Source organism: Schistocerca gregaria, chromosome 7 (genome assembly GCF_023897955.1).
Source record: "Schistocerca gregaria isolate iqSchGreg1 chromosome 7, iqSchGreg1.2, whole genome shotgun sequence".
NCBI lineage: Eukaryota > Metazoa > Arthropoda > Insecta > Orthoptera > Acrididae > Schistocerca > Schistocerca gregaria.
Window position 1 is genome coordinate 60732064 of NC_064926.1, and position 24610 is coordinate 60756673.

The following is a 24610-nucleotide window of genomic DNA, read 5'->3' on the forward strand; positions in this document are numbered from 1 at the left end:
GATACTGCCTACAGGAAAATTAAATAGACGTCTGGAGAAAAGAGAGCCACTTGTATGAACATCAAGAGCTCAGACGGAAACACAGTTCTAAGCACAGAAGGGAAAGCAGGTGGAAGGAGTATATAGAGGGTCTATACAAGGGCGATGTACTTGAGGATAATATTATGGAAATGGAAGAGGATGTAGATGAAGATGAAATGGGAGATACGATACTGCGTGAAGAGTTTGACAGAGCACTGAAAGATCTGAGTCGAAACAAGGCCCTGGGAGTAGACAAGATTCCATTAGAACTACTGACGGCCTTGGGAGAGCCAGTCCTGAGAAAACTCTACCATCTGGTGAGCAAGATGTATGAGACAGGCGAAATACCCTCAGACTTCAAGAAGAATATAATAATTCCAATCCCAAAGAAAGCAGGTGTTGACAGATGTGAAAATTACCGAACTATCAGTTTAATAAGTCACAGCTGCAAAATACTAAGGCGAATTCTTTACAGACGAATGGAAAAACTAGTAGCCGACCTCGGGGAAGATCAGTTTGCATTCCGTAGAAATGTTGGAACATGTGAGGCAATACTGATCCTACGACTTATCTTAGAAGCTAGATGAAGGTAGGGTAAACCTACGTCTCTAGCATTTGTAGACTTAGAGAAAGCTTTTGACAATGTTGACTGGAATACTCTCTTTCAAATTCTAAAGGTGGCAGGGGTAAAATACAGGGAGCGAAAGGCTATTTACAATTTGTACAGAAACCAGATGGCAGTTATAAGAGTCGAGGGACATGAAAGGGAAGCAGTGCTTGGGAATGGAGTGAGACAGGGTTGTAGTCTCTCCCCGATGTTATTCAATCTGTATATTGAGCAAGCAGTAAAGGAAACAAAAGAAAAATTGGGAGTAGGTATTAAAATCCATGGAGAAGAAATAAAAACTTTGAGGTTCGCCGATGACATGATAATTCTGTCAGAGACAGCAAAGGAATTGGAAGAGCAGTTGAATGGAATGGATAGTGTCTTGAAAGGAGGATATAAGATGAACATCAACAAAAGCAAAACGAGGATAATGGAATGTAGTCGAATTAAATCGGGTGATGCTGCGGGAATTAGATTAGGAAATGAGACGCTCAGAGTAGTAAATGAGTTTTGCTATTTGGGGAGCAAAATAACTCACGATGCTCGAAGTAGAGATTACATAAAATGTAGACTGGCAATGGCAAGGAAAGCGTTTTTGAAGAAGAAAAATTTGTTAACATCGAATATAGATTTAAGTGTCAGGAAGTCGTTTCTGAAAGTGTTTGTATGGAGTGTAGCCATGAATGGAAGTGAAACATGGACGATAACTAGTTTGGACATGAAGAGAATAGAAGCTTTCGAAATGTGGTGCTACAGAAGAATGCTGAAGATTAGATGAGTAGATCATATAACTAATGAGGAGGTATTGAATAGGATTGGGGAGAAGAGAACTTTGTAGCACAACTTGACCAGAAGAAGGGATCGGTTGGTAGGACATGTTCTGAGGCATCAAGGGATCACCAATTTAGTATTGGAGAGCAGCGTGGAAGGTAAAAATCGTAGAGGGAGAACAAGAGCTGACTACACTAAGCATATTCAGAAGGATGTAGGTTGCAGCAGGTACTGGGAGATGAAGAAGCTTGCACAGGATAGAGTAGCATGGAGAGCTGCATCAAACCAGTCTCAGGACTGAAGACCACAAGAACAACATTTATTTATTGGTGCAGAAACACGTTTGCAACTGACAGTCTATGTGTATGAATCTTATGTCATTATATCCTTTTTCCTTACTGTGTTACTGTTGTTTTTCGATGTATATTTTAAGGTCACTTTATTTTTATTGCAGTCACCATTGTAATTCTACGCTACCTTTCATTGAATTGACAACTGTACTACCATAAACAGTCATCACTAAATGAGAATTGTTTTATTACACCTAGTCTATGTGCTCAGTTTGTTGAGTTTAAAACTAGATCTACATGTAAGTACTGAAATAACTTGGCATACAGTGTTTATCATGATCGTGCATTACATTTGTATGTGTTTTTGTATAATATCTGTACATTTTCGTGCAACTTGAGTCTAACGATGATTTTACGTAACGTGTAACGTTTAATAAAGAATTATCCTATCAAGAATTTTTCATAACTGAAATTTGTATAAAATCTGAATGGTCACCTACCTCAACTACAGACGAATTCCTGTATCATGTAATGGTAACCTTATATACATACAGTCAGGCATATTACAAGTATGAACCTACGTAGGCATTCATTGATGTCTCTAACATAACTATAAAGTTGTAGACGAAAAGCTTGATTACTTTGTACTTCCATCATAAGTAGATTATGTGTGTCCTTTCACATTTTGGATTATGTTTATAAAACATTAATGGGGAGAAAGTAAAGGCTTGATAATTTCCCATCAGGTGCCTACGCGGTGGCGGATGAGAAAATGCTCTCTATATCAATTACAGGGATGTTATTGTCGTGAAACCACACCGCCACAAGTTGTGCATTATGATTAGGTGCTCAATCGTGTTGAAAGATGCAATCACCATCCCCGAACTGCTCTTCAACAGTGGGAAGCAAGAGTTGTGCTTAAAACGTCAATGTAGTTCTGTGTACGTGATACTGCCACGCAAAACAACAAGGGGAGCAAGACCCGTCCATGAAAAGCACGACCACACCATAACACCCCTGCCTCTGAATTTTACTGTTGGCACTATACACGCTGACAGATAAGATTCACCGGGCATTCGCCATACCCGCACCTAGCCATCGGATCGCCACATTGTGTACCGTGACTCGTCACTCCACACATTTTCCCACTACTCAATTGTCCAATTGTTAAGCTCCTTACACCAAGCGAGGCGTCGTTTGGCATGTACCGAGTGATGTGTGGCTTAAGAGCAGCCGCTAGACCATGAAATCGTAGTTTTCTCACCTCCCTCCTAACTGTCATAGCACTTTCAGTGGATCCTGATGCAGTTTGGAATTCCTGTGTATGTCTGCCTATTACACATTACGATCCTCTTCAGCAGTTGGTGGTCTCTTTCAGTCAACAGACGCGGTCGGCGTGTACGCTTTTGTGCTGTAGGTGTCCCTTCACGTTTCCACTTACCTATCACATCGGAAACAGTGATTAGGAGTGTGGAAATCTCGCGTACGACGTATGACAGAAGTGATACTCAATCACCTGACCATGTTGGATGTCCGTGAGTTCCGCTGAGCGCCCGATTGTGCTCTATCACCATGTCTAATGACTAATGAGGTCGCTGATATAGAGTACCTGGCAGTAAGTGGCAGCACATTGCACCTAATATGAAAAACGTATGATTTTTGGTAGTATCTGGATACTTTTGATCACATATGCTGGACTCTAGAGAAGTTAATTACCAAGAGTGTGCCAAAACTAGTAGCTGCTGTTTCGTTGTTTGTTTCTGGCTTGTCAAAGGCTAAAGGACCAAAATGTTAGAGTAAGGATGGCCGTTGTGCAGCGGCTAGCTCCTCACACATATAAAAGAATAAAATGCTAAAAATCCTATTAATGTGCCCCATTCTTTAAGTATGATGGTAAATAGTTAAATAAAAAAAGATAAAAATTAAAAAAAAGCTAACGTACCAAAACAGCAACATGTATCTGATAGCAGGAAACAATTGTAAATGGACAGTTTCAGGATCAGGAGATTGGTTAAATCACAGATGAGTAACTGTTAGCATCGACCCGTAGAATGAGAGGCCAGTGTTTTTGTGTGTGCGTGCGTGTGTGTGTCTGTGTTTGTGGAGGAGGGGGGGGGGGGGGTTGGGGCAGCAGAACAGTAGAACAGCACATCGACCAGCGAATCAACGTCGAGTGGTTAAAATTCCACGAGCTGTCTGCCGAGTTCTCCTCCGCTGTTGTCGAGTGCTGACTCACTGCCGTGTCGCCTACAGTCCAGTCCTGATGCAACAGTGACGTCACTGGCGCTCTCCGTCGCCGAACAAGGCAATATTTACGTCTCGCGTCGGACGCCAGCGCTTCAGCGTCGCTATCGCCGAATGCGACATCGGACGCAGCCTTTTACTGGGCGCGTCTCCTGTTATTATAATTTCAGTAGCGTCCATTGTTACGATATCCCAGAAGGCGTTTTACGTCGTGATGGCGGATATATAGTTTCGAAGGCAATTCCATGTCTATATTCCAAATCGTGTTCTTAAACCGTAAATTTTTGGAATAGTGTAGGCGTAAACATCTCTCACGATTTACTCAACTTCGCTCTAGAATACGCACTGTTTTAACATTCACAGAACACCTTATGTACGTTGAAGCTCTTACTCACAAAGATTTACAAACCTTATGAGCTGCAGTAATTTTGTTGGAGGCTGGATACTGACATAATGTCATGTGTCTTTAGGAGCCCGGTAATCTTCTTCGTCACTGAGGCACAAAGTAGCAAGAACGCAAGCGTCCTGCTTTATTCTTTCGGATTATTTCGTCTACGCGCCTCACCTGAAGTCGCCAGTGATATCCGTCGATAACTATAGCCATTTCAAAGAGAGTTTTCCTTCGTGGCTCACTTCTTGTGCCATATTTTCGGCCTCTGCGCTCATCTCCCCCTATAATTCTGTCAGTATTGCACGTCCGCGTGGACAAACACGATCAGTTCGCCGACGGAACGCTGAAACTGCGTTTTACTGGAGGCAATTACAGGATTATCTCCTCAAATTTTTCCAAAAGGTTACGGCAGATAGAGCTAATGGGCTTCCAAACACAACACTGACAATATAGACGAAATGCTGACACACACAGAGGAAGCAGGAGCGAGAAATAGCGAAACAAAATACGGGAAAGTACGGGAATCGATTAGGTGAATGAAACTCTATAATACAAAGACCTCGCAGCATATGATGTGATTGAGTGTTAGGCATCGTTCTGTTTTACGTACCCACTTTATAAGAGTGACACTAAATCAATTTTTAATGAAGTTTTATTTGGTAACGAGTCTGATTTAGGAAAATGGCGTGGCAGTTCCTAAGCGGCGGACGGAGATGGAGGTGGTTTGAAGAGAGAAGCCAGAAATTTATATATCACGAAAATGACGCATCTAAGACTGTGTTCACAACAAGTGGGAGCGGAGCATTTACGTACTAAAATACAGTAACTGCAGTCAATAAATCTACCATAAAGTATTTGTTCCTACTGATTGCAAAAATTATATTTAACTAGACAAGAACCAAAACTGGCTGAAGGCACTACTGTATACTGTCGTTGAACACCATTTACAGCAGCGGAAACCTGAAACATACCCGGTGATTACATTAAAAGTGCAGCTATTTGCGGATGTAGCAGAACCTATTTATGGAGAAAAAAATTTGTTCCAGTTTTGGCTACCAGGTACAAATCTGACCCTGTACAGCATCTCGTCGACGTCTCCGGTGTAGATATTGAACAAACTGTGAAAGCCTTTCTCACTTGTTTGACCTTTCCTGCACACGTCCCATTCCTGGTACATTAAATATGGAAACATTTCTATTTGACTTTCTTGCAATCACAGTGCCAGACTTGCAACTGATGGCAAAAAATTGGAACTAATTGTTTTTCAGTGTAAATCGGTTTCGTATTAAGGCATTGGTACATCTACGAAGTTTTGCTGCCTTACAATAATTACAGCAGATAATGGACCTCTATGAATAGCTGCACTTTAAGTATAACTACGTGGTATATCGTTTAAAATTGAAACTGATTATTTCGTTTCGATATTCTGTGTGATGGTGATGGACAATATACAATTTTAAAAGAAATTATACAAGTTACGTTAGAGCTACTTTCATAGGTCGTCCAATAGTTACAGAGTTGAGGGAGTGAAGGGTGCCTCCAACAATTGATTTCCCATATCATTGACCTAGAATCAAAATACAGGCTGTGACTTTCGACTAACGATCAAGGGCGGCTATGAAAATCCACTAGATGAGTGCTTCTTAAGATGTCACTCTTGTAAGAAGAAGGAAGTGACTACCGTGATCTGACATCCTTAGAGCCTTATTGGAAGAGTAGGTAATACCTGTACAACATCACTCGATGATTGTGCCCTGAATCGACCATCACGGAAGTGGTCATAGCACCATATAGACTGAGTGAGATGGTGCGATGAGGTGGTAGATGTCTATTTGGGAAAAGCCTCATTTTTTTCTTTTTGGCACAGGACTCTGATATGGGACGTAACGTGTGGTTGGATAGAATGGGTAGCCAATTAGTGATTTTGGATAAACACAACTTTAAATGGTTCCTATGGAAGTTGGAGGAAAGTTACTATAGTGCTCATACTAGGGTCACTCCAAAAAAGATGCACACTATTTGTTTTTAAATCCATCTTTTATTCTACATGTTTGAAGGTTTTACAGTGTGTAGATACATCCTTTAGGAACAACCGTTTCATTTCTCCACATAATTTCCATCCCTCTCAACTGCCTTACGCCATATTGGAACCAGCGCCTCTATACCCGCACGGTAAAATTCTGTACCAACCTGTTGGAGGTACTGTTTGACAGCGTGCACAAGGGAGTCATCATCTTCAAATCTTGTTTCACGAAGAGAGTGTTTCAGTCTCCCAAAGAGATGATAGTCACATTGAGCCTGGTAAGGACTGTAAGGCGGGTGTTTCAGTGTTGTCCATCCGAGTTTCGTGATCGCTTCCATGGGTTTTTGACTGACATGTGGCCGTGCATTGTCGTGCAACAGCAGAACATCCTGCTTTTGCCGATGTGGTCGAACACGAATCAGCAGAGCTCGAAGTTTCTTCAGTGTTATCACATATGCATCAGAATTTATGGTGGTTCCACACCGCGTGATGTCCACAAGCAAGAGTCCTTCGGAATCGAAAAACACCGTAGCCATAACTTTTCCATCAGAAGGTGTGGTTTTGAATTTTTTTTTTCCTTGGGTGAATTTGCATGATGCCACTCCATTGATTGCCTCTTCGTCTCTGGTGGAAAATGATGGAGCCATGTTTCATCACCTGTCATAATCCTTCCAAGAAATTCATCTGCACCATTCTTGTACTGTTCCAAAATCTCGCTTCTTACCGTTTTTTTGTTTCTTTGATAGCCTCTGACAGCATCTTGGGAACCCACCTGACACAAACCTTCTTTAGCGCCAACACTTCCAGTATTCTGCAAACACTTCCTTCCCCTATCCCAACGCAGCGCGACAATTCGTTCACTGTGATGCGTCTGTTAGCAGTCACCAATTCGTTAACTCTCTGCACATTGTCTGCAGTGTGTGCAGTACGAGGCCTGCCGCTGCGAGGAGAATCCTCAATATTGCCGTGCCTGCATTCATCACCTAACCTCACCGACTAATTGTACTGCGATCGACAGCAGCATCTCCATACACAATTTTCAGCCTTTTGTGGATGTTTCCCACTGTCTCGTTTTCACAGCACAGGAATTCTATGACAGCACGTTGCTTCTGACGAACGTCAAGTGTAGCAGCCATCTCGGAGACTTACTGTAACGGCGTCACTCACGGGAACTCTTTGAACTAAGTTTGAAAACAAGCGGGAAGGATGTATCTACACACTGTAAAACTTTCGCACATGGAGAATGAAATCTGTATTTTTACAAAAATAGTGTGCATTTCTTTTGGAGTGACGCTCGTAGCTTGATGACTGGGTGTTGTGTGATGTCCTTAGGTTAGTTAGGTTTAAATAGTTCTACGTTCTAGATGTTAAGTCCCATAGTGCTCAGGGCCATTTGAACCATTTTTGACCCTCGTAGTTCCATTGTGAGCTATTGTGTGATTGGATGATGGGAACTCTACCTTGGAGACCCACCTTGTTGGTACCTCAGTAGCCTGATCTAAACCATAACAAGCCGGTGGCGCGTGTAAACGGTCAGGTGCCACCACTGCACGCCGTATCCTTGGAATTTTCCTCAAGGTTGATGGAGGGAATTCACAGTACTTGATTGGCCAGTGTGCATAGGTCCACAATGGATGACCATCCGAGAGGGGTGGGAGCCAGGGTTGTAACATCTGCCTACTTAGGGGAGGTGGTCAGGCAGCAGCCCTGGATGCCTGGTCCTTCAAGTGGCCCTCACAGACACTGGACCTGTGACGTGGACATCTGGAGCCCACCTGGCAGCGCCCTGGTGTCGTTGACGCACGAGCCCGGCCGCGGCCTGGGCACCCGGCTGGTGAGCACAGGCAGCCAGGCGGCGCCGCTGGACGCCTGCTCCTTGAAGCGTCCCTCGTCGAAGACGCGCTGCATGTCGCGCAGCAGGAACGAGCAGATGGCCGAGCCGCGCAGCCCCGTCGTCGGCGTCGTGAACGCCGCGTGGAAGCGGCCCGAGTCCGACGGCGTGCGGTACACGCTCTCTGCAACACGGCACGTGCGGAGATGCGGGAGGCAGGTAGAAATTGTGGTAGGCAGGTGGAAAAGGAAGAGGCGGGAAGAGGAGATGGACAGAGAGAGGAGGACAAGAATACGCGCAAGTACAGGTGGGAGGGTGAGGTGAACGAAATGGTGGGTGGGCGGTGCTGATGCAGAGGGAGGACGAGATGTGTGCAGTATACATTGGTTGATGATTGCTAGGGAACATCTGACACTTTCTAACGAACAGCTGCTAATTGCTTCGAAACAACCGGCGAAACACTCGAGCAAAGACAGTACACTAACGAAGATGACGTGCTACGGGCGCGAAATTTAACCGACAGGAAGAAGATACTGTGATATGCAAATGATGAGCTTTTCAGAGCATTCACACAAGGTTGGCGCCGGTGGCGACACCTACAACGTGCTGACATGAGGAAAGTTTCCAACCGATTTCCCGTACACAAACGGCAGTTGACCGGCGTTGCCTGGTGAAACGTTGTTGTGATGCCTCGTGTAAGGAGGAGAAATGCGTACCATCACATTTCGTCTGCTGACGAATACCTTAGCTCCATTCCTATAGGCTTTGTACTCCGATTCGTCTACTCAAATAACTAGGGGATCAGTTACCGTGGGGATGTGCGACTGTTCCCAGTGTCGTGTGCATTTTTGTTACGGTCTTCAACGGCGAAGAATTAGTTTGGATGGAAATGTCCATACGTTTTCATTCATTAGTCTTGGCTCTCATTAATAATGACTTTTCTTGTGACTTGATACAAATTTTCTCATCATTTCGAAGGGCTCTTCTTAGTACTGCCGAATTTAAAATGACTTGCCTTGCCAGTCGATGTGGTGAAAATTATTCTTCAGTCTCTGGGATCAAATTACCTGTTGAATACTGTTGATTTTTTTTAGTGACAAGATTACACCATAGTACAATGCCTTTCACAAATTCTTTTAAAATAGAGAAACCATGTCAAGAATCTTCATATCCCGAACAATACTACATGGCCAACTGGAAGCTGTGTGCAAAGATTTCTGTCAGTATTATCAAAAGTTGACCAAGACAAGACCTGAAGTGAAATAATTATTCGAGCTGGGAAGCAAGGCGACACAGTATAGAAGACGCAGAGAAGAGCGAAGTATGGTAGCACAATGGTAGAATGTTTTCTTCAACCACGTTATTCTAGCACCATCAAATACTGACGTGTAACAGGAAATTCGTAAATTATATGTCTGCTGAAAACCACTGTATGGAAGTAATCCGTGAGCCAGGAGAAATACCGAGAAGTATTAACACTGATAAGCCAAAACATTATGACCACATGCTTAACAGTTAGTTTGTCCGAAATATGTTAATCGTTCTGCGTATAAGGGAATCCGACGGTTTGTTAGCAGGCTCTCAAATGAATGTAGACTACTGGTCATTAAAATTGTTACACTACGAAGATGACGTGCTACAGACGCGAAATTTCCGACTTTGATAAAGGTCGGATCGTAGCCTACCGCGATTGCGGTTTATTGTATCCGGACATTGCTACTCGCGTTGGTCGAGGTGCAATGACTGTAAGCAGAATATGGAATCGGTGGGTTCAGGAGGGAAATACGCAACGCCGTGCTGGATCCCAACGGCTTCGTATCACTAGCAGTCGAGATGACAGGCATCTTATACGCATGGCTGTAACGGATCGTGCAGCCACGACTCGATCCCTGAGTCAACAGATGGGAACGTTTGCAAGACAACAACCATCTGCACGAACAGTTCGATGACGTTTGCAGCAGCACGGACTATCACCCCGGAGACCTGCGGTTACCCTTGATGCTGCATCACACAGGCGCGCCTGCGATGGTGTACTCAACGACGAACCTGGGTGCACGAATGGGAAAACGTCATTTTTTCGGGTGAATACAGGTTCTGTTTGCAGCATCATGATGGTCGCATCCGTGTTTGGCGACATCGCGGTCAACACACATTGGAAGCGTGTATTCGCCATCGCCAAACTGGCGTATCACCCTGCGTGACGGCATTGTGTGCCATTGGTTACACGTCTCGGTCACCCCTTGTTCGCACTGGCGGAAACTTGAACAGTGGACGTTACATTTCAGATGTGTTACGACCCGTGGCTCTACCCTAAGTTCGAAACCTTACATTTTAGCAGGATAATGCACGACCGCATGCTGCAGGTCCTGTACGGGCCTTTCAGGATACAGAAAATGTTCGACTTCTGCACTGGCCACCATATTCTCCAGATCTCTCATCAATTGAATATGTCTGGTCAATGGAGGCCGAGCAGCTGGCTCGTCAGAATACGCCAGTCACTACTCTTGATGAACTGCGGTATCGTGTTAAAGCTGCATGGGCAGCTGTACCTGTACACGCCATCCAAGCTCTGTTTTACTCAATGCGCAGGCGTATCAAGGCCGTTACGGCCAGAGTTGGTTGTTCTGGGTACTGATTTCTCAGGAACTATGCACCTAAATTGTGTGAAAATGTAATCACATTTCAGTTCTAGTATAATATATTTGTCCAATGAATACCGGTTTATCATGTGCATTTCTTCTTGGTGTAACAATTTTAATAGCCAGTCGCGTAAAAGAAAATGTAAAGGTGGCACATGTAACATGCTGCGAAGTGTGTGTATGAACGCTTTGTATTCATTTGACATTTCATGCAGTGTTGTGTCTGATGAAGATTCCTATGGAGCTTATTAGTGCAACGTTCCATGTAGTACGGCTACATGACTGCGAAACACCATTTAAGTGCTGACGATAGGGCACAAGAAGGGTTGCTACTGTGGACACAGCTTCCTCTAACGATTGAAAAAGGTCGTTGAAGGTGCAAACGCTATCCGAAAGCATACTGATGCTCGCACATGGACCACCGCACTGTAAGAGGATCGATGGGTAGCCGTAATGGAGAAAAGGAATATCTCATCCATAGACAGATCGCTGCAAACCTTGCAACCACTACTGGTACCCATGTCTCTGCTGAAACCATTTCGTGGCTATTAAATCGGAATTGTTTGTATGCTCGAAAGCCTGCTAAATACGTCCCACTTCGACCATGCGATCGCAGATCTGGAGATCGATGGTTGGAGTTAAAAACAGTGGTCCAGAGTAATGGTTTCCAACGAATCCCTCTTGGTCGTGGACAGTGATTCTGGCCACCAGTTACTGTCGGAATAGAGGGGAACGCGTTACACGCCACAGAACGTTCACGAACGTCATTGGTATGTCCCATGCGTTAAGCACAATCGCTGATGACCGCTGCACTTATTTTGCACCGTTCTAGAATGGCAGTCTGCAGGGAGATTATTCCAGATGATATGCGTTTATCTAGGGATGTGGTAGTGTAAGTAGGCTGTATAGGATTTTATGTTGGTAACGCCACGTAGCGCTGTGTATGAAAGTCACTGACTATGCTGTGTGCAGTCTGTGGCTGGTTTGCACTGTTGGAATTTCCTATTGTAGTGTTGGGAAGCTGTATGTGAACAGTGTGTAGCGCTGCGCAGTTTTAGATTAGCCGCCAGCAGTGGTGGATTTGGGATGTGGGCAGAGAGGTGGCAGAATTTTGAGAGATGACGATCTGGGCGTGTTGTAATCAGAAAGAGTAAATTTGTAATATTGGATATCATGAACTATATGATGACTTTTGAAGATTATTAAGGTAAATACATTGTTTATTCTCTATCAAATCTTTCATTTGCTATCTATGCCTATCAGTAGTTAGTGCCTTCAGTAGTTAGAATCTTTTATTTATTTTGGCACTCGCTGTATTGCAGTAGTTCGAGTAACGAAGATTTTTTTGAGGTAAGTGATTTATGAATGTTATAGGTTATTGTTAGTTGGGGCCATTCTTTTGTAATGATTTTTGAAAGTCATATTGCGTTGCGCTAAAAACATTGTGTGGTAGTATAGAGTTGATCAGAATAAGTAAAGAGAGAAATGTCTGAGTACGTTCAGTTCTGCTCAGCAGTTTGAAAATCAATAACGTAAGAGGTTTATCAGCACAGTAATACATTGATTTTTCAAATGGGACGTTTCATTTGTCGACCCTTAGCCGAGGATACCTCACTGGAATCTTCTGATTTTTTTCTTGTAGTTTAAGTGATTAGTGTTGTTATTGTTTATTGATAGCGCGTACTTGCAGAGAGAATTTTCTTAGTAATTGTAGGTTTTCATTGTTGTAGTGTAAAACAGTTGTGGCATGCATGTAGATTGGCAACATGTATTTCGCAGCCGCGCTTCCAATTAATTTGATATTATTTTCAGTGCTATTTTCATGTGCTCTACAAATTGCTTTTCTGTGTTATTGTGTGAAATATTGTGACAATTATGGCAAGTGAAAAACGTAACACTAGGCTGCAAAGTAAGTTGAGAAATGACAACGAAGACGAGAGTAGTGTGTTAGCGCCACCATGTAATGAATTAACAAATATTCAGAATAGTAATATGGTAACTGTACATAGGGAAATGGACCACTCAATAAATAATGGTGTAGACAGTGAAACAATTAGTGAACAGGGAAGCATTGTCAATCGATTGGTCGGCAACAGCTCACCTCTTGAATCCAAAACGGCAGGACAAAATTTTGCAAATACCGTACATTCAGGTTTTGCTTCCTCACCTTTTTCTCAAGTAAGTCAAGACACATTTTCTGCTTTTCAAAATACGCATGGTGACGGTGCAAATTCACTGCCGATAAGCACAATGAAAGATGTTCCAGACACTAACACATTATTATTGCAATTATTGCAATAAATGGAACAAAATACTAAAACAATCACTGCAAAAAATGGAACAAAATAAGAAACAACTTAAAGAAACAATTCAACAAACACGTGAATGTTTAACTGCTGACTTAGTTAAAATCGAATCGAAGTGTCAAAAAGTCTGTAATGACGTAAAAACACAAATTTCTAAGCATTTACAACCCATTTTTTAACGGCATGAAATTGCATTACAGGATCACGAAGCAGCCATAAAAGAACTACAAAACTATTGTTCATGAAAATCATGAGACCTTGCGGGCCAAAATTGACTCAGTTGCATCTACCAATTCGGCTACGCAACTTGCAAAAACTCAGGAAAACTTAAAAGGACACAGTAGATACTCTGAAAATTGGTTCAGAAGACACATGGAGGAAATTCGTGCATTATCAGAGAAAGTAGTCGAACTTTCGGAATAGCTAAATAATTTATCTACGAAGGTAGATGAAATTCTGAATGGCAGAAGACCGGCAGTCTTAAATGACAAAGAAGAATACGAAAAAATTAGGAAATTCAAACAAAACCAGAATCAAATTAATAGACAGTACCAAAGAGAAAGCCAGGAAGTACAAGATCAGTTGGCACAAGCAATAGAAGAATTACATATTTCAGAGGAGAATCGCGCTCCAACATGGGAAGAGGGACGTAGAAATACGGAAAAGCCACAAACAAAATAATAACACAGGGCATTTCGGAAATTATGAAAGAAATTGGCAAGGTGTACCGAATTTTGAGATGGAACCGCCGACACGACGTAACAATGACCGATATGCGACTCGCCGTCAGGATGATTTTGAGTATAAGCTGTTCATTACTACACGTAAATTCAAAACATTTATGAATCCCGGCAACTACATTCATCCACAAGCGTGGATTCATCAATTCTCTCTCATTGTTTTCATCCCAACTGGTCATTGGAGCACAAATTAGATTTTGTGTATGGCTACTTAGAGAGTGAACCAGCTTTAAGAATGTTATCGGTCATTAGCGATTGTCACAGTGAAGGATAATTTTATCATGCCTTCCTCTCAGCATATCGGTCCCAAGCTACACAAGACCGAGTAAAACATAGCATCATACTGATGAAACATTTCGAACAATCTGAATTTTCCAGTCTTGTGAAATATTTTGAAGACATGTTGCATAAGAATCAGTAACTGTCAAACCCATACAGCCCCTCAGAACTCATCCACATATGCTTAATCAAATTGCCTGAACATTTACGACATTTTATTTTGGCAGAACGTTGCAAAGACGACATTGAAGCTTTTCAGGGACTGTTACAAGAATTGGAAATTGACACTGACAATCGCGGGACGCGAAAACAGGAGGACAATCATTACAGGTCACATCTGCCACAATTCCGTGACGACAGAAACAGTAACTGGACACGACAAGGCTTCTCCCACAATAGTGATACAGGCACCACCCATATGACAACCACTGGCAGAGTAATAATGATCATAGGGAAAGATCACCTCTCCGTGGTAATGACTATGACAGAGACATACAGAGAAATAGACAATATGGGAAACAAAATAATTATTATAAAGCGAGTCAGGATAACTTCAGACGCAACAGTTCAGCGCGCAGTACCCATTCAGGGAGAAATTCTCCACCACGCGATCGACAAGAAAGAATCTATGGAATCTACCGACATGACGCAAACGACATAATCCTAACGACAGACCTGAATTTCATCAGATCTGGCGGTATTCAAACAGGGCAGGGCCCTCTCGATAAGGTGAAGTTGTAGAAGTTAGGTCTCCAAATCCTAATAACGACGCGCGCCAACAAAGAGGCAGACATGACTCCCACGGCAGGCAGCCAAGTGCGCCGGCTGGCTCAGAGAAAAAGAACATGGACGCTAACCTTAAGAAAAATTCTAGCATTCCTTACCGACGTCTACAACATGATAATTGCTTTGAAGTTGAAACTCTGCACACTAGAAAGGGTAAAAGATTGAACCACATTTCACATGTAAAACAGTTTATTGAGAGATAATCTGCTTTTTAATTTAGTTTCTGCCATACAACTTTTCACTTCACGTTACTGGTATGCTTTGTCACACTAAAAAACTGTTAACATGCAACAATGTTTTGAAGTTAACTATCCAGTCTAGAACCTAGGGAACATATTTAGACCGTAGTTACGAATTCATTGTCGTACAGACGTGACGACACAGTGTTCTTGTGTGTGTACATTCTTGCTTGTCGGTTGCACGATTACGTAACGACTATAAGGCAAACATACTTAGAACATATACCGGTGCTGCTAATGAGATTTTAATGCAACATTTTGGTTTACTTGAAAATACGTTCTGGATTTAAAGTACTTTCTGAGAGATACCAGATGACACAGTGGATAGTTTATTTGACAGCTACACGATTATATCAATGCGCTACTAATGAGTGACACAATTTATATTATTGCTTTTGCGCTGTATCTGTTTTATATCTGCACAGTTTTTCTGAATTCTCCTGGAAAGTAAAACATGTTTTAGTAGTAACTTTTATGGTATAGCTACAGTCAGACAGCCTTTTTCGCAGCACAACAATACGTTACAGTATAGTACTTTCTTGATCACGGTAAAGTACGTAATAACTACGATATCTATTCGCATAGCATTTCACTTTGTTTATTACGAGGTAAGTACATAGACTTCTAAGGAACTTTGCTTACGGACGACTATAATTACGACACTTGCCACATTTTTTACCCTTAAGTAACGACAGAGATTATCTTAAAAGAAGACGCACAGTTTAGCGCTGCAGTACACGTATTTCAGTAATCAATTTTGTACTTAAAACATTTATTTTTAAAGATTTTTGAATTACAATGATACAAAGGTTTTCCGTGATACATGTCATTCCATTGCTGTAATCCGTGACATCTGAGGGTATAATTACATTAATCCTCAGGGGCGACACGTGACTAGTGTACTATGCGTGTGGCGAGCGCTAGGAGCCCTAGCTAATGTGGTAATTGCTTATACAACTTTACACATCGGTACCATATTTCTCTAACACAGAACTAAAAAGCTATCTGATCATTTAACTGAGAGAAACAACATTTCTTTTTTTACTACGACAGTGACACATATTTTCGCAATTACACACTTGGATAACTTCACACTTATGAAATAGTATTTTGTCTGTAGTTTGTGAACAGTTCATATTTTTCCGGAACCATTGTGATACTATGAGAGCTTTGAATGTATTTGGTATGGGATCATGATTTTTAAAGTACGTTTGAGGTAGATAAGACTACTGAAAAGAGCAGAGAGTTTTTTTTGGTTTTGAAATTAGTGGAGGAAGCTACGACGATTTTGAGATTTGATTGATGCGCTATGATATTATTACGACGATGATGTGTATTATGCTGTTGACGTATGTTTGTGATCAATAAGCTGACGCTAGATGAGGAATTTGATTATGCCACGGATTCATTATGATGAAATATTGAAGAAGTGTCGACGAACATGTATATGTGTAATAAGGTAAGGAATAATGAGTGGTGGTTAGGGACTCTGGTTTGTGAAAAAGGATGTTGGAAACCAACAACCGTACTTTAAGAGTTATGACTTGTGTGTCCATGGGTGGATGTATCACAACACTGGTATTCATGAGATTTCGTTTCTATGCATTTCTACTGTAAACTTTTCGATCTGTGAATTTTTTTATATGAGACTGTCACTGTAGCGGAAACTGCTGTCGTAAATATTTCGATAAGAAAGTTAAGTGACCTTCACATAATGCATCGTGGGCGCCAGTTGCCTGGGGAAAAAGCCATTAGGTGGAGAAAAAAAAGAGGCCATTAACCTCGCTATTGACATTCCTTTGTGGAAAGCATCGCAAATATGACACGCTATTACTTGGAACATATGATTATATTGTGGAGCTCGTACTTTGTGCTACTTACTGAAATGCTTATGAATTGATGGGAAATATTCTTACATCTGCTCACCTGATTACGACAAGTGTCTTTCTACTAGAGTTGAGAGAATTTCTACTGACTTATGAAATTCCACATGGCTATTGAAAGATGTTTTAATGCTTTGCTTTGCACATAGTTGTTTGTTTCATTTGATATCTGGTTTCCAGCTGTGTTGCAGCATTGGTTTTATAAAATAAAATTAAATGCATTTGCTAATGTGAACACTTTTTGTCAACACATCTGTTAAATAATAATTTTATGATCCACATTCTTCAAAAAAGGAGTACTTGGAAAGGAAAGATCAATAACAAGGGTCTAATAACAGTAACTGCATTCATAATTTTCTTTTCAAGTATTTGATAATTTATTTTTGTGGAATATAATGACATGGACATAAAGATGTGAATAGACATTTCCCTTATCTCCATTGTTGTCTTCAGTGTACTATTTTTTCTGCTTGTGGGTTTTTCATGTTTAGATATAAGTTAGTGCATTTGCTGCTGCTGTTTGCCAGGCATAGTGCTACTGAATTTCACTTTGTATTACTCTGTTAACCCAGTTTTACTACTGATTTATTTTTCTTGTTTGTTACACACTGCCTTATATTAGTTGTAATATTGCATTTGCTTTGCTAATTTAGATATACTGCTACTTGCTTTGCCAACTTGCATTTTTTTTTTGCTGTTTGTGTATCATTGTGTTGTGTTGCTGCATTGCCTTGTCCCTTAGTTTATGCATCTGAGCTCAGTAGATTTAAGTTAGGTTTAGAGGAGGTATGCTATATAAGAGAATGAGTTGAGAGGAATTGGAAGAAATGCATTGAGAAGTTATACAAAAAAAAAGTTTTTTCTTTGAAAACGGGTACTGTACAAGGAAGAATAATTATTTTGAAACAGGATATGAATAAAATACAGAAAACATGCTTGGATAGGATTTTGTTGTGGGAACAAATGTTGAAATATGAGAAAAGATCTATGGAATGAAGTTTTGGGTTGGACTGCAGTACCAAATGTTAACTCAAAACAAACCCTGTCATTTCGTTTTGTGTTATTCCGCTATGTGTTTGTGTATCCTTATGTATTTGTGTTTTTCCTGTCTTTATGTGTTTATCTGGTGAGAGTTATTTTGTAGAATTTTTCTAATAATATGTTGTTTACTTTGTAAAGATGTTTAGACGTTAGACATTATTTATTCTGTTTTGTTTTATTGCTCATGTGTGAAGTTGATGTTCCGAAAGTTATTCTGATCTTTTATGTGTTTGCTTATTTCATAATTCCTGTAACACTGATGTATATGTTATTTAGATTCTTTTGTAAAGCCCGTATTACTACAAATGTTATCTGTATTGTTATGTTCTTTAATGATGTATTTTGTAGCTTTGTAATTGTACTCTTGTGTTGTAATTTATAATTGTATAGACACCAGTTCCTCAAATTAAGTTACATTTCGCTGCACACGTTTCTGTTGGTCATAGTATATGCACAATATGTGGGAAGTTGGGATTGTTAGTGTTTGCACATGTGTTAATAATTCAGCAAGGTACTGGTTAACAGCATTGCTGGTTCTAAGGACAATTCCAAAAACTTTGTGAGTGCAAGAGTGGTGGTTCAAGGACTTGTGATATTATCCGCAGACTCTTCGACTCTGTTAAATACGTCCCACTTCGACCATGCGATCGCAGATCAGGAGATCGATGGTTGGAGTTAAAAACAGTGGTCCAGAGTAATGGTTTCCAACGAATCCCTCTTGGTTGTGGACAGTGATTCTGGCCACCAGTTAGTGTCGGAAGAGACGGGAACACGTTACACGCCACAGAATGTTCACGAACGTCATTGGTATGTCCCATGCGTTAAGCACAATCGCTGATGACCGCTGCACTTATTTTGCACAGTTCTAGAATGGCAGTCTGCAGGGAGATTATTCCGGATGATATGCATTTATCTAGGGATGTGGTAGTGTAAGTAGGCTGTTTAGGATTTTATGTTGGTAACGCTACGTAGCGCTGTGTATGAAAGTAACTGACTGTGCTGTGTGCAGTCTGTGGCTGGTTTGCACAGTTGGAATTTCCTATTGTAGTGTTGGGCAGCTGTATGTGAAAAGTGTGTCGCATTGCGCAGTTTTAGGTGAGCCGCCAGCAGTGGTGGATGTGGGGAGAGAGGTGGCAGAATTTTGAGAGCTGACGATCTGGACGTGTGTCCATCAGAAAGAGTAAATTTGTAATATTGGATATCATGAACTATATGATGACTTTTGAAGATTATTAAGGTAAATACATTGTTTGTTCTCTATCAAATCTTTCATTTGCTATCTATACCTATCAGTAGTTAGTGCCTTCAGTAGTTAGAATCTTTTATTTAGCTGGTAGTATTGGCACTCGCTGTATTGCAGTAGTTCGAGTAACGAAGATTTCTGTGAAGTAAGTGATTCATGAAAGTTATAGGTTATTGTTAGTCAGGGCCATTCTTTTGTAGGGATTGTTGAAAGTCATATTGCGTTGCGCTAAATATATTGTGTGTCAGTTTAGAGTTGATCAGAGTAAGTAAAGAGAGAAATGTCTGAGCACATTCAGTTCTGCTCAGCTGTTTGAAAATCAATAACGTAAGAGGTTTATCAGCACAGTAATTCACTAATTTTTCTGAGGGGACGTTTCAGTAGGTCCTAACTTTCGGATTACTGACGAAAATGCCTGACCACACAGGGCTGCTGAGTTGTAGGACATACTGGAAAGCGAAGACATGAATACATTGAACAAATGGAATGGCCTGCGCACTACCTGAGGATAAACTCTATGGAGACCGGGATGCATGGAATGCTCCCTGTTGATGTGCATGTTAAAGAACACCCCGTCCGCGAGCTGTGCAAAAATTGCCAACCGCCTTGAGATGAGTGGGATAATATAACTCCAAGGACTCCACAAAGTTTGGTAGCCAGCATGAGCAGCAATTGGAAAATGGCGCCAGAGGAGAATACATTCCTTACTGAGAGTCAGATAACTAGCTTTATGGTGTGTCTGATTTGTGTCAAAGTATCGAAAAATGATCGAGCAAAACCACAGGGCAAAGGCTAACCTGCGAAACGTGTGTTGTGTGGTCGTGGTACTGCTCTACCGTATCCACCTGCATTTCGGAGGCTACTCATGCGGTTGGCCATGGCCAGGGAAAGGTTGAGAGGAATAGAGAAGAGGATGTGGAGAGAGAGAGAGATGGGGTGTAGGAAATGGGCAGAGGGATGGGGGACACAGGAGATGGACAGAGAGGGAGAGGCCTCCTAAACGTTGTGACAGCGGGGTGGAGGGGGGGGGGGGGGAGAAGAAGATTAAATGTGGAGGAGAAGAAAGGAGAATGCAGGCGTCAGGTGGAAAGCGTAGAGGGCTAATTGGCAGCTGATAAAGTAAGAATGGAGAGAAGGAGGACGAGGCGAAGAGAGTGTGGAAAGTAGTAGATGGAAAAAGGTGGGAAGATGAGGTGGATAGAGAGGCAGGGGCAAGGTGGAGGCATAGGCGGTCACAGAGAGGGGGGTGGGAGGACGACATGTGTGCAATACGTACGCAAACGCGAGACAAGCTGAGGTAAATATGCTTGTAGTTCAACATCCAAAATATCGTTGTAGTTGAGCGGACTCCCTTTAAAGGTCAGTTAAACGTCCCCTGTGTTTGATAACGAGCGAATTGTATATTCAGTGCAGTTGTTTTTCTCAGAGTCATAATTACGTGAGTGAACGCGTAAGCATAGAATTGTATCGCTATCTATAGTCGCCTCTCTGCCGAGCGCAGAGCAACAATGGGGAGTCCTGGCGTAGCTTTCGTGGAATGTGGGCTGAGTGTTGTGTTGATGCCGTGACTGCAGTACGTATCTAACAGGTTATGATGAAGTAACTTGTAAGTTCTGTGTTTAATTTCAGTGTTCACAAAGCAGTATCAATATTTATCCAAAGGTTTATGTTTCTCGGATTCATGTGTTGTGTCGGGAGAACAACAACCAACCGCGTCGCGACGGTTACGGAAAAATAATGTCGACTAGTATGATCCTAATTGCAAGTTCTAAGTGAAAGAAACACACGCCGTTTTGACTGGCTGAATATTACGAGCGCAGGTACTTCCTGCACTTCTTGTTCAACATACCGATTGAATAACATTGGGGATAGGCTACTATCCTGTCTCACTCCCTTCCCAACCACTGGTTCCCTTTCATGTCCCTGGACTCTTATAACTGCCATCTGGTTTCAGTACCGTAAGGTACCAAACTTGGTAGCTTTAATGTCAAGGACATGGGGAAGAGAAATAATGTAGAACCAATAAGAAAAACTTATAAGGTGCTGCTACGGTACATCACACCATTACATACCAGTACCATTACTGCTACAAAAGGGGCTCAGTATAGCACCTATCAGAGTCCAGAGGAGTCTGAAAGCGCAGAACTGCATTCTACACAGCAGAACGAAGCATGTCCGTAGGTACGTTGGCTACCTCCCTTGATATGCTGCGCTTCAGATCAGCGCACAATGCGAATGTTCCCCTGGTCCTGTCCTTCAGGTAGTCCCACAACCAGAAATATCTGACTTCAATTGACCGTGCCAGCCAAGCGGTTGGAAACAATCGCTTGTAATTCGATCGTTTCCAAATCCGTTTCGGAGGAACAGGTGAACTTCACTAGCGATGTGCGGCGGGGCCCCATCTTGCATGGAAACTGTTGAGTTCAATGAGTCTCTCTCCTGTAGGACGGGTATGACACGCTGGCGGAGCACGGGGCAGTAACTCTGGCCAGTCACAATGCGCGCCTTTGGTCCTTCAGCGCCAACCTGTTCAAGGAGGAATGGGCCAATGGTGAACGTAGCCGCCACGCCACACCTTACTGTGAGACGTTCACCATACAGAGCAACTTCATACACAGTGACTGGACGTGAAGATCTCCACACTCGGCAATTCTGTGTGTTCATCTTGCCCGTCAGAGAAAATGACCTTCGTCTCTTCATGGGATAGTCCAGCGTCAGCCCTCGTCAACTTCAATTCTTATGAGAAAGTGGCGAGCGAAGTCAACTCGTCGTTGTGTGTCCTGTGGTGTAAGCTGCTCTACGATATGGATCTTGTATGGATACCATCTCAGAATGGTACGAAGCACCTTCCGTGCAGTGGAGCACGGGATGTTCAATTGCCGTGATACAGCACGCACACTACCTGACGATCAGGAATTGCGCGCAGCGTTTGCCAGTACCAACAGCGATTTCGTCAACGACCTGTGGTGCAACCGGTCGTCGACCTCTTCCCGGAGCGACGCCCAGTTCTGTAATTGATTCGAACTTCTTCATCATGGTGGAGAAAGGGGACCCTTCCGGAATCCTTTCAACCGGTGATGTTCTCGAAGTGCAGCTGCAACATTACTGTTGTTTTGATAATGGATCTTCACCAGCATGCCCTGTTCTTTTTGTCCAAGCTCACGTGTGTGAGACTATAAATCAGAATGACTGATCACGGCACCTGATGGCCATAGTTGGAAGTGGACGGTCGCGGTGTGACGCATGGAAATCAATGCACCCGGTGCTCTGAACATTAAATCTACCGAGACTGTTTCTCGTACAGTAATTAGTTTCCCTGTTATAGCGTACTAAATAGGGAAAGTTTAATTATAAGCATCCGGTACTAAACTTACATATAATATTTATTTTATGTATTATTCAATACACTGTCAAGTTGACGCATGTACACATGTAAAACAGATAATGAATATTTACAACATACATTTTACGACGTATCAATTCAAAAACACTCTCGTCATTTGTTATCTGAACTTATTTCGAAGTGAAGACAATTTTACTCTAGTCAATGTGATTCCAGCGCGAATAAGCATCTGAAGACCCCTGTTTTGTTACCTTTTATGGAAATCCGTCCTGGGCTTACATTCAGCAATATAATGCTCCCTGGCATACTGCGAGAGTTTCTACTGCTTGTCTTCATTCTTACCAAAGCTTACATCTGCCAGCGACGTTGCAGGACCTCTCCCCAATTGAGAATGTTTGCAGGACTATACGCAAAGCCCTCCAACCAGCGCGAACATCTAACATTTCAGTTGGTGAGATGGCACGATGCACTTCAGTAGGGCATCCAACAACTCTTATCATCCAGTGCCAAGCTAAATAACTGCATGCATAAGGACCATAGGTGGAACGACGCATTATTGACTTGCTCAATTTGCGACTCTCTTTCTCTTTAATACACTCCTGGAAATTGAAATAAGAACACCGTGAATTCATTGTCCCACGAAGGGGAAACTTTATTGACACATTCCTGGGGTCAGATACATCACATGATCACACTGACAGAACCACAGGCACATAGACACAGGCAACAGAGCATGCACAATGTCGGCACTAGTACAGTGTATATCCACCTTTCGCAGCAATGCAGGCTGCTATTCTCCCATGGAGACGATCGTAGAGATGCTGGATGTAGTCCTGTGGAACGGCTTGCCATGCCATTTCCACCTGGCGCCTCAGTTGGTCCAGCGTTCGTGCTGGACGTGCAGAACGCGTGAGACGACGCCTCATCCAGTCCCAAACATGATCAATGGGTGACAGATCCGGAGATCTTGCTGGCCAGGGTAGTTGACTTACACCTTCTAGAGCACGTTGGGTGGCACGGGATACATGCGGACGTGCATTGTCCTGTTGGAACAGCAAGTTCCCTTGCCGGTCTAGGAATGGTAGAACGATGGGTTGATGACGGTTTGGATGTACCGGGCACTATTCAGTGTCCCCTCGACGATTACCAGAGGTGTACGGCCAGTGTAGGAGATCGCTCCCCACACCATGATGCCGGGTGTTGGCCCTGTGTGCCTCGGTCGTATGCAGTCCTAATTGTGGCGCTCACCTGCACGGCGCCAAACACGCATACGACCATCATTGGCACCAAGGCAGAAGTGACTCTCATCGCTGAAGACGACACGTCTCCATTCGTCCCTTCATTCACGCCTGTCGCGACACCACTGGAGGCGGGCTGCACGATGTTGGGGCGTGAGCGGAAGACGGCCTAACGGTGTGCGGGACCGTAGCCCAGCTTCATGGAGACGGTTGCAAATGGTCCTCGCCGATACCCCAGGAGCAACAGTGTCCCTAATTTGCTGGAAAGTGGCGGTGCGGTCCCCTACGGCACTGCGTAGGATCCTACGGTCTTGGCGTGCATCCGTGCGTCGCTGCTGCCACCCGGCCTCCCGCATGCCCACTATACGCCCTCGCTCAAAGTCCGTCAACTGCACATACGGTTCACGTCCACGCTGTCGCGGCATGCTACCAGTGTTAAAGACTGCGTGGTTCCTGGTGTGTCCGCTGTTCCGTGCGTGTGATCATTGCTTGTACAGCCCTCTCGCAGTGTCCGGAGCTAGTATGGTGGGTCTGACACACCGGTGTCAATGTGTTCTTTTTTCCATTTCCAGGAGTGTAAATCATCCTTTTTTCACAGATTGTGCATATAAATATCTGCACAAAGCCACAGCGTGCTGGAATTACGACAACGCTATGCTATTTCAACAATGTTTTGCTGTTTCTTCATATGATGT

The 24610-nt window shown here is 42.8% G+C and overlaps 1 protein-coding gene across 1 annotated transcript in view; it reads right to left on the reverse strand.

The window, feature by feature from the left end:
- LOC126281899 (semaphorin-2A-like) overlaps positions 1-24610 on the reverse strand; it is a 1266817-nt gene that overhangs the window by 115670 nt on the left and 1126537 nt on the right. The window contains exon 8 of the mRNA XM_049981222.1: positions 8123-8362. Within this exon, the coding sequence (XP_049837179.1) occupies positions 8123-8362 (240 nt within the window). The remainder of the gene's footprint in view (positions 1-8122; positions 8363-24610) is intronic.